The sequence below is a fragment of the Balaenoptera physalus genome (assembly GCF_965194825.1).
Source record: "Balaenoptera physalus genome assembly, chromosome: 20".
NCBI lineage: Eukaryota > Metazoa > Chordata > Mammalia > Artiodactyla > Balaenopteridae > Balaenoptera > Balaenoptera physalus.
The window spans coordinates 18878366-18889770 of record NC_138901.1 but is presented as its reverse complement, the minus strand read 5'-3'; the positions used below and the strand labels follow the sequence as shown (position 1 = coordinate 18889770).

Here is an 11405-nt window from a genome sequence, read left to right as displayed (position 1 = left end):
TTTTAACCTTTGAATAATTTTTGTTTATTCAGCTTTTTAAAAGTCCAGTCAAAAAATTTTAACTAACAAAGTAAAAGTCTTTCCTATTACTTGAAATTAACTGGAAAGTATAATTGAAATTAGGGAAACAGACCCGTGAAAGTTTTCATCTGATTTATCTGCTCAAGTCAGTTTTACTAACTTTTGCAGGCCTTCGTCACTAAATTCATCAGTAGTGCTTGCTGGGAGAAAACTGCTCTTAGATGAGATGCAACTAAAAGGCTGTTCTTATTTGACTGAAGTGAAGCAATAAAAGTAAAAGTATCTGGCACAGGAGGAGGCTGTAACATCTAGACCTGGCTTTGTGGGCCTGAGAATGAGTTTCTGAAACTGGTTTCCTTGCTTAGGAAGCCCTTTCTAGGATAAAAAAGTTAATTTTAAAAAGCTCTTGAGGAGTTGGTTAATAAGCCTTCCAGCTAAAATATGCCGATTTTAAAAGATCTCCAGCACTAGTTGCTCTTAAATAAGCTCATCTCTTAATCAGACATTCCTAATAAGCCAGTCACTGAATGTGCAAGTGAAAAGAGGTATGAAGACAAACTCATCTACTTTGTAATACAATTAGAAGTGGTCCAGCCAGGACTGCTAGAATTTATGATAGTTTCTAATATTTTATCTTTGGGAAATAATTCTGTAGTTTGTCGCTCTAAGGGTAGACTCTTATTCGTTAATTCATAGAAATTAGATAATAAGTTTTGAGACCTTGAGGGCTGGGGTTGCTAAAGTATAATATGACACAATCTAGCTTCTACAGAAAGAGAATGAATGTTACGGCTGGGCAAGCGCCCCCGCCTGCTCCTTCAGACACGCTTGTTTCTCCCGCCAAAGTGGCGTCAGGATCAGGTTCTCACCAACCAGAGCCCTGATTGGAGGGCGGGCAGGCACTAGAGCCCATTGGGTGCCAGCGGCGGTCGGGCGGCGGAGGAGCGGGTGAAGCCAAGGCCTTTCTGCCTCACCCGCCCCCACCTCCACCAAAGCGCGCCCCTCCCCCAGCTAAAGGAATGGTCGCCCAGCTCCTGCACTGCACCCCCTGACCCCAAGGCACGAGGTGCGGCCTTGCCGCACGTCCCCAGAGCAGAGGGCAGCACAATTGTCCCCCTGTCCTCCTGATCCATGCACAGGAAGATCCACGCTCCGCAGCGGCCCCCCAAGCCTCCCTGCAACACCCGGTAATGCAATCCACGGGGGCGGGGGAGGCGGCGGCAACAGCGGCGGCGGCGGTGGCGGCAGCAGCAGCACTGCCCCAATCTAGAGACAACCAGAGAGGAGGAAAATGGCTCCGAGCAGGGACCGCCTGCTGCACTTTGGGTTCAAGGCGACAGTGAGTGATAGGGGAAGGGAGTTGGGTGGTTGGGAAGGACATGTGTGCCAGCACAGGCTACCGGGGAAGCGACAAGACTTAGGGGGCTGGGAGGACAAGACAGACAGCTCAAGTGCTTGGTGAGTTGGTGCGTGCTGTTTGCCCGCGGAGGAGAGGAGAGGGGGCTCGGGTGCTGTGTGCAGTTGTCCTGCTTTCTTCTCGCTCACCGGTCGGCGAGCACGCGCACACTCGCATCCGCCCCACAGCCCCTCCAATACATAAATACACACAGACACACAGGCACTTCCCTGCCTCTCCTTCTCGCGGTGGGCTTTCCTGCCTTGGAGGCGAGAACGCGCTCGTGCCGCCGCCGCCGCCGCCGCCGCCGCCGCCGCCGCCGCCGCCGCCGCCGCGCTCTGGCTGCTCCCGGGCTGATGGTCGCCGGCTGCGCCCGGGGGTGGGGGAGGGGTGGTCCTGCGCCGCCGCCGCCGCCGCCGCCGCCGCCGCGCGCTCCTCCTCCTCCCCCTCCCCACGCCGTTCCGAGGCCCGGGCGGCTCTGCCCAATGAGGAGCGGCGTTGCTGGTAGGTGGGGAGTGTTTTTGTTTTGGGTTGAAGTTGAGGCTGAGGAGAGAGAGCTAGCGACGAGCAGTCGTCGCCACCACCGCGGGAGGTGGAGGAGGCCCTGCCGGAGTCGAGAGGTCTCTCCTCCCCGCCGACGGTCCCTGCCTGCAGCTCCTCTGCCTCCTCTCGGTGCCGGAACTCCCGGGCCTGCCCGGGGCCCCCAGTCTTTGCACTCCGCACGCCGCAGCGCCCGGCCCCGGCCGCACCCGCCGGCCCCATGAGGAGGGACGTGAACGGAGTGACCAAGAGCAGGTTTGAGGTGTGCGCTTGGAGGGGGCAAGGGTGGCGGGAGGAAGGCGATTCCCTCTCTCATGCCCCGAAAAATTCGCTCCGCACCGAGCCTCCTCCCTTGTCTGGCGCCGTCACCCCCCGGCCTCTAGGACTGCCAGACTTCTCTCCCCTTTCTCGCGACCCGAAAGCCCAGTGCAGCCCGGCTTCCCTCTTCCTCCCGACCGGTCGCCTCCTGCCTCTTCCACCAGCGGGGCCCCGGCGGGGGATTAGCTCTGGCGCCCTAATTCCCCCTCCCCCCAGTATCACTCAGCTTTCCACTCTTTACACAACCCTTGGCTTGCCTCCCTTCACCCGGCAGAAAAAGCATCACAGCTCCGATCGACCGGAGGGAGCTAGCTTCTTTTCTTTCTGCCACTTTCTTCGTGAAGCGAGGGGGAAATTATGGGCCAGGGGGCTTTTCTCCGAGTTTGAGAGACCTTGGTTCAACTAGGGAAGTGGGGGTGGTAGACTGAGATGATAGAGACGACCACGAGTTTTCGGTGCTGTTTGCTTTGGGTATTGTTCTGATACTTCCTCTTCTTTCCCGTTTAGTCTGTACTTTTGTAGCTCATTGTTTCTGGGAACTCTTAGACGTGTACAGGCTTTGAGATTGGGACGAAGGTCTGAGAGACTTAAAATCCATTCAAGTCTCTTTGTCTCTAAGAACTCCACCTCTGGCGAGAGAGGTTTATAGTAATGGAATTAAGGAATGGGTGAGGAAATAAAACATCCGAAAGCGTCTTTAGAGAGTAGTCAGTGTCAGGAAGTGGTTCCTTTGGGAAGTGAAGTATCGTAGCTACAGGTGAATTACAGTAGTATAGTAATATACGGGAAGGTTTTTTGAGGGGATAAGAAAGAGAAAGAAACTACAGCAAGAAGAGTAAATGTTGCCTGGCCTTTTTTGGCAGAGAATCAGGCTGACCTGGGATCACTCACAGCTCAGTGTACATCTCACTTGGTGTTTTTCTTCATTTCCATTTGAAGGATGAAATTGTAAGACGGTGAGACAGAAGTTTCAGGAAGCTTGCCAGCTAGTTGCAGAGGATGAAATTGTTACCTGAGGTCTTCAGTTTAGTCTATTCCTTGATTTCTTTTTATGCTTATGGGAAAAATATTTTAATTTACCCATAAAGATCAAGACAGGGAGTGTTGGGGAGAGTTTAATTGCAGAGCTACAGTGTTACTGTTGCAGGCCAGGAGTGGAGAAAAATCAAGGAATTGGTCTCCTTAGAGTTTTCATATTTAACTTAATCATGGGAAGAAATTATTATAGTAGATATGTTTTGGTGTTTAATAGAACTTTATGTTGCCCTAGTGTAGAGAGACCCAGTAAACTTAATTTATGATGGTTTCCTATTCAGTACTACTGTAAAAGTCCAGACTGTCATTAAAATTACTGAATAGATATTTAGCAGTTAACAGAAATCTTCAAAGGGGAACCCAAATACTGAAGAATTGAGTGGAGGATGGCCTTTTGCCATTACAGTCAGCTCTTTATCATTTTGATATTCACTTTTAGGTTTTGTGAGTAATTGTTGGAAAGAGTTCTTTGTAGCTTGTGCTTTAAAATTGCATTGCTATATCCTGTTTTTGTAATTATCTTATATTTTAATTTGTAGTTTATCTGTACTGGTGGTACTAAAATAGTAAGAAAATGTATTGCTTTCTTGAGCATGTCTGGGTTTTTAAAATAAATTTATTTATTTTTTATTTATTTTTATTTTTGCCTGCGTTGGGTCTTAGTTGCTGCGCGCGGGCTTTCTCGAGTTGTGGCGAGCAGGGACTACTCTTCATTGTGGTGCGCAGGCTTCTCATTGTGGTTTCTTGTCTTGTTGCAGAGCACAGGGTCTAGGCGCGTGGGCTTCAGTAGTTGCGGCACATGGGCTAGTTTTGGCACACGGGCTTAGTTGCTCCGCAGCATGTGGGATTTTCCTGGACCAGGGCTTGAACCCGTGTCCCCTGAATTGGCAGGCGGGTTCTTAACTACTGCACTACCTGGGAAGTCCTGCAAGCATGTCTGTTTACCTTGATTGGTATGTAACTGGAAACTAAAGTTTTCTGAACATGTCTAAGATAAAAAGGGAGGAAAACTCCATCTTCTACAGTGTTTATTTGTAAACAAAAAGCTACTCTTATTATGAATTGAAGTGTTCATGCTGAAATACAAATGAGAAGGGACTGGAAATGATATGTGTTAATGAGTTTCATTGTCTGATGTTTCTTAAAGTCATTTACCCCTTAATGACCTAATATACCGGTAATAAAACAATGAACTATTTGGTCTCTCATGAAGTAATAAACCTTGCTAATTCGTTGAAAACATTTTAAATATTTACTTTCAATGGATAAAAGATGTAGATAAGATAAAGCAGGCTTTTCATATCTAAAATATTTACATCAAATTATTTTTTTAATTCTCAAAAATCACAGGTTTTTAAAGGACTGATAATTTTATGATTGTAAGCAGATAGCTCTGAAAATTTTTGTGAGTGCAGGAAATTTCTATAGCAAATATATAACAACTAATTTCAAATTAGTTATGGTTAATACAAAAAGTGAAAGATTGTTTTCTTGGCCACATTTTTTTTCTGGGCAGAAGATAACTAAAGCTTATCATTTTTTATTTAATTCTTTAAAATCTTTTTTAGGGAATATTCTGTGTATTATGCTTTTGGATGTTGTTAGTGAAGGCCACACACTTTAAATCTCACACTCAGGGGTAAAGCTGTAGAAAAAAAAATTTTTAAGTTAAAATCAAGGGAGAAGAGTACCTGTTAGGCAGCTATGTAGTGTCCTGTAGAATAGCCAAGTAGATGACTGTTGGATGTAAGAGTTTAAAAAAGATATGGAGGTGTGAAAATTATTGTTGTTCTTTGCTGTATCACTTTGGCATTAAATCTGTACTATGATAACCCTTATAAGTTAACGTAATGCGTACTGAATTGTTTTAGTCTTTTAATTGAAATTCATTCAAATACTTTTATATTACTTGCAGTACACTTTGTTTTGTGGCAAATTTTGATAATTTCCTTTCACATTTAATAATGATTATTAAATATGTCCTGTATGCCAGGTGCACTGAGCTAGATGTTTTACCTTGGTTACTTCTACTTCTCACAATTCTCTTTTGAGGAAAGCTAGGGCCCGAGAAGTATTCAAGTAGCACAGCTAGTACTTCTGGGAGCCAAGATTCCAGTCTGCATTTTTTTTTACTCCACTCTATCATTCTGCTCTGTTTTTAGCATAACATAGCATAAAAGCCCATAAAATGTGTGGAAAAGAGCTTTCCTAAAGTTCTTCATCCAGTATATTTTATTTTGCTTTTGCTATCGAGAGAATACAGCTATCCTTCATTTTAAGTACTGTAGCCAGTGCTATCTTAACATAGTGAAAATTAATGACAGACACGTGTAAATATCTAAGCTAGCCCTTGAATCCAAGTTTAGATTTTTTTCAGTTAAGACTCTCCACTTGTCATACTCGTAGTAGCTCCATTATAAGAATGTAGTACTATTGGAGGAAAAAATTCTTATTTGGGTTTATTAAAAAGTATAACTTAAAAAAAAAAGTTATAGTGGTAACATTCACTGACATTCACATACCATTTTACAGTTTAATCAGTGCCTGGAGATGTTAAGACTCACATAGCTAGGAAATGATGAGTTCCAATTTGGGTATTTTGAATCCCTGTTCATTACTGTTTTTCATTATACCTCACTGCCTCTCTGATAAATCTATAATACTACAGTTTGTATGATTAGGTTGTAATATTTCTTTACCTGCTTCATTTTATTGCTTCAGTTTGTCCAAAATAAGAAAAATCATAAACTGTTTTGTGGCAGAAAGAAAATACTGCATTGGGAGTTAAGAGAACTGGATATTAGATAACCTTGATTTTTGTCACCAACTAACTGTAGCTTTGGTCATCTCTTTTCACTTCTCTGGTTTGGTCATTTACCTCCTTTGTAAGAAAAGGTAGTTAGAATCAATTATTAAGGTTCCTTTTGTTCCAGATCCTATGAATCTGTAATTTTTGAATAAAAGCCGACCTTGGGCCTTTCTTCTGAAATAGCCACTCCAGTATTTTGTTAAAGTTTGTAGGCTCAGTCACACAGTACAGTTAAGACTGCAGTAATGACCCTTTTTCTCCCTTAAGGTTTTATCTTGTAACCTAAAGAACATTCTGCATAGTAAATAACCACATTTTCCAACTTGGTGCATGTGGAAAATGTTATATGTATATTTTCCAGTGGGTGAGAGTTATTTGTGTCACTCTATTTGAAAGGCCTTGCAATGGGAAAGTAAAACTAACTACTAGTAAAACTAAGGAATTTTGTTTTTAATGCTTTAGAGATTGGTTTGAAAGCAATTATCTAACATTACTATAGAAAATCCAAATTAAAAGTCTGGGCTTTTTAGGCCCGTTCAGACAATCTGTCCTTTTTTGAATAGTGTTATTGATATTTCTTTATTGTATAATCATGGGTCCTTTTGAATCACAGTACACTGTATCATGTACTTATATTGTAGTCATTCATTATTTAAAATAAACATATGTTTGTATCTTGCTACAGTATACATAAGATAAACAGTTATGTATTGAAAATTATGCTTTCCATTAAGTCATTAAATTTTTTTAACTTGGCAAAAACTTCACAAGATGTATTGTTGATATTTAATCCTACGTTATAAGATGTAATCTATTTCTTTCTTTTTTTTAAAATAAATTTATTTATTCATTTTTGGCTGTGTTGGGTCTTTGCTGCTGCGTGCGGGCTTTCTCTAGTTGCGGCGAGCGGGGGCTACTCTTCATTGCGGTGCGCGGGCTTCTCATTGCGGTGGCTTCTCATTGCGGAGCACAGGCTCTAGGCGCACGGGCTTCAGTAGTTGTGGCACGTGGGCTCAGTAGTTGTGGCTCATGGGCTTTAGAGCACAGGCTCAGTAGTTGTGGTGCACAGGCTTAGTTGCTCCGCGGTATGTGGGATCTTGCCGGACTAGGGCTCAAACCCGTGTCCCCTGTATTGGCAGGCGGATTCTCAACCACTGTGCCACCAGGGAAGCCTCGATGTAATCTGTTTCTACATTTAAGATTTTCATTCATTAAAGCAGTATTTCTGTTAGAAGTATCCACACTTTTAAAGTCATGTCTTCATGTTCTAGGCCTTTTGTCAGTTTTAACTGTTAGTATTGGTGTTGTTTTTTAATCTTAATTTAAAAAAATCCTTCTATTTTCATCCCCAGAGTTGCCTCTTTTCAAATTTTGGTCTCATTTTTCTTCTAAATTAATGAGTACTTGTGTTCTTCCTAGCCCTTAGATTACTGTTTCCCAACTGGTGACAGATTGGAAACTAAATTAAAAATTTCAGTAATCTAACTAATACTGTGGTCTTGCAAGGGTATTTTTAGATGTCCAAAATAAAATATTCCGTTACACCAGGAAAATCCAAGGGAGGGAGGAAGAAGAAAGAATGCCCTTAAACTGACCAAATTTAGCTGCTTGTGCATAGTTGTCTTTACACTGTTTTCCTATTTAATATCCCAGACTTAGTGAATTCTTAGATCAGACCCCCCACCCAAGAATTGCCTCAGAAAAATGAAGGCATCCACCTGTGGTTTTATAGTTTTATGTCTTAATGCACTTGAACCCATTTGATAAAAGATTTTAACTTAATAGCAACTACAGTAGGTGGTGGTATTGAACTATGCAGTAGTATTTATGCTTGATTCATGTTGCTTTATTATATAACTTTAAAAAGAAAGGTATGTATTCAAATGTAATAAATCCAAAACAGATTTGTATTAGCTTTTGAAGACTATTTCTGTTAAAAGAATGGCTTTGCTGGCTAGTTATTTTCAGCACATATCAAGTAACGATTTAGCAGGCATGTGATTTAAAGCTATAGGTAAGTAACCTGTTTATTCCCAAATCATATTTCCTCCAATTTGATTTTATGATATCTGTTGGCTTTAATAAGCCTCATATCTGACAGTTGTAATCAGGTGGAATTGTAAGTAATTTAATCCATTTTGCTGTCTTCTAAGTTGCTCTGAGGTAAAAGTCACCTATTAAAACATGGTAGACAAGGACTTAGTCAGTTATGAAACATATATTGGCAATGTCTTCTGTCATTTTTGTCCTTGATCCCAGGAATTTCTAGTAAAAAGTAAAACAAGGGAAATAGAACACTGAAAGTAAATAGTAAATTGATCTTATGCATTACTTTGGTGCTAAGACAGAAATCATATCTAATAACAAGGAGGTGAAGGTTGGCAATATATCGAATGCCTGCCCAGTTTTATATAATCAAATGTAAAAGCTATTGTGATATTTGTTGGTGAGTGTAACTTTCTAATTAACTGAAGGATGCAGGCAGATATAATTTCACGATCATTTATTTATTTTTTGATTTATTCTGCTACTTTATTTTCATGTAATATTTCCTACATGACTTAAAAAGAGTTATAAATTAATCATATTTTAACAAGGGTGGATAATTATGGGTACATGCACAGAAAAAACTCAAGAATTCAGAGTCAGACTGTGGTTTATTCCCTACCTTAGAATTTGTAGCCAAGGGTTTCTTTGTTTTTTTTCCCACCAAGAAGAAATCGATATCTCGGGGACTGAGAAAGTGGGAGATCTTTGCTGACATGAAAAGAGTTCTACTTTCAGAATGGGTTAGAACAACAAGGGGTGCATATACTAACTCTTCACGATCATTTAAAAGTAAAAAATGGAAAAGCATTCTCAGTTTTACTTAAAATTTGCAATAATAAGAATATGCCATAGGTATAGCTATTCTGAGTACTTTTTTTTTTTAATATATGAAGAATGAGGGTATTTATGTTGCAGGAGGGACAGGCAAAAAGAAAGCAGTAAAATTTCTAGATTAGGGCAGGTTTTTAAATGTAGAGTACCTCTTCTTTTATGCTTCTGTCATCCTTGGTTGACAGTGTAGGCCCTGGAAAGGTCATCGCCAACTGCCTGTATCCTGAATTGCAGTTAGCAGCAAAGAGCCAGATTTGTTTTGTTCTTTGTTTTCTTTTTTCCTTTTTTGAGGTGGGTGGGGTGAAGGGAAAAAAAAGAGAAGGGATTTGCAGTTCCTTGAAAATTAACAGTTAAAAAAAAATGTTTCTGAAGAACCTAGGGGCAGGACAGGAATAAAGATGCAGACATAGAGAATGGACTTGAGGACACGGGGAGGGGGAAGGGTAAGCTGGGACGAAGTGAGAGAATGGCATTGACTTGTATACACTACCAAATGTAAAATAGATAGCTAGTAGGAAGCAGCCGCATAGCACAGGGAGACCAGCTCGGTGCTTTGTGACCACCTAGAGGGGTGGGATAGGGAGGGTGGGAGGGAGACGCAAGAGGGAGGGGATATGGGGATATATGTATACGTATAGCTGATTCACTTTGTTATAAAGCAGAAACTAATATAACAATGTAAAGCAATTATACTCCAATAAAGATGTTAAAAAAAAAAGAAAATTAACAATTTAATGTTAACTGTAAATGTTAGCTGCAAGGTTTTCTAGAGTTCTGTGTTAGAATATGTTATCCATTTTTTGTCATCTTATTTTTTGAACCAGATCATCTATGTACTTTAATGTTCTAATTTTGAAATTAATTTGAGTAAGGAGAGGATGGAAACATTAAGATGGGACTTCCTTGGTGGCGCAGTGGTTAAGAATCCTCCTGCCAATGCAGGGGACACGGGTTCGAGCCCTGGTCTGGGAAGATCCCACATGCCGCAGAGCAACTAAACCCGTGTGCCACAACTACTGAGCCTGTGCTCTAGAGCCCGTGAGCCACAACTACTGAGCCCACGTGCCACAACTGCTGAAGCCCACGCGCCTGGAGCCTGTGCTCCGCAACAAGAGAAGTCACCGCAATGAGTAGCCCGCGCAGCGCAATGAAGAGTAGCCCTGCTCACCGCGACTAGGGAAAGCCCGCGTGCAGCAACAAAGACGCACTGCAGACAAAAAATAAGATAAAATAAATTAATTAATTTAAAAAAAAGAAAATGAAAACTTTAAGATGTTGTCTTTAGGATTTTACAGGGGGAAATAACTTCTGAACTATGAAGTACACATGTATGTATTTTACATACACATACACGTGTGTATCTATGTGACCTTGGGTAAATTGCCTTTCTGGACCCCACTGTCTGAACTCTAAGGTTCCTTCTCACATGGAAATTCTGTGATTCTCTGTAAATAAATCCCCCAACTTGCTGTGAGTTAGATATTAGATATTCAGTTTATTGCCAGTGTTCTTACATTTCTTTGTTTTTAACTGCTGGTAAACACAAAACACTTAGCCTTTGTGACCTGAACCTATATTCTGCTTTCGATTCCTGCTTGTTTTTGCCCTGAATTTTGATAAAAATGGAGGTGGGCACTGGCAAAAGAAAAAGACAAAAAGTATGGTATATGTATATACCACAGGTACATGTAAACCATATGTACATGTATATGTATATACAGCTATGGTGTATCTGTCCAAATGACCTTTGCCAAGGGAGTGAGGAATGTGTTAGGAGTGTTATGATTCAATTTTTAATATTTATGGAATTTTATGTATTTATATATAGAGAACCTATTTAAGAGCATTAGCTTTGAAGTCTGAGTTTGAACCCTGGCTTGGAAAAAGTGTATTATAAAGGAAAGAATGTAACTAATGATCTCTTTTCATCTGATTCAATTTTATATATCAGGTTTATTGAACAGGAACATCTATGAATTTTAACCAATGTAGTTGAACAGTAATTAACAGTGTTTCAATTTGGAGTTTATACTGTAACCATTATTGCATTCATTGTTAGGCAAATGTGGATATATGTCTCCTAAGATGAGAATCTGGAACTAAATTGTAAGTTGACATTTAAAACAGTCAGCTTTTACCCCAGAAACTGGTCATTCTTCCGTCTCTGATTTGTAGAAAATAAAGCTATGGCATGACTGAACATGGACAAGTAAATAGAGATGCATTTATTTTTTTAAGAGAGCACTGCATTGCTAATACCCTTTCCCCACACTCATCCTTATCAGTTTATTTGGAAAATTATTTACATGTCCTTCATGTAAAGACACTCATGTTGCAAAAATCACATCATAACTTACTTCTGCAACCCATTTGTAGGAAGGAAACATGATATATTTTTGAAGTATC

At 40.9% G+C, this 11405-nt stretch overlaps 1 protein-coding gene across 4 annotated transcripts in view; it reads left to right on the top strand.

Annotated features, from left to right (window-relative positions):
* The first annotated feature begins 70 nt into the window (after positions 1-70).
* FBXL20 (F-box and leucine rich repeat protein 20) overlaps positions 71-11405 on the top strand; it is a 116771-nt gene continuing 105436 nt past the window's right edge. For 2 of the 4 annotated variants that reach the window (XM_082442362.1, XM_082442361.1), the window contains exon 1: positions 71-1360. In XM_082442362.1, coding sequence (XP_082298488.1) covers positions 1313-1360 — 48 coding nt within the window. In that variant the 5' untranslated portion in view covers positions 71-1312. The other 2 variants (XM_082442360.1, XM_082442359.1) reach the window with 2 other exon arrangements.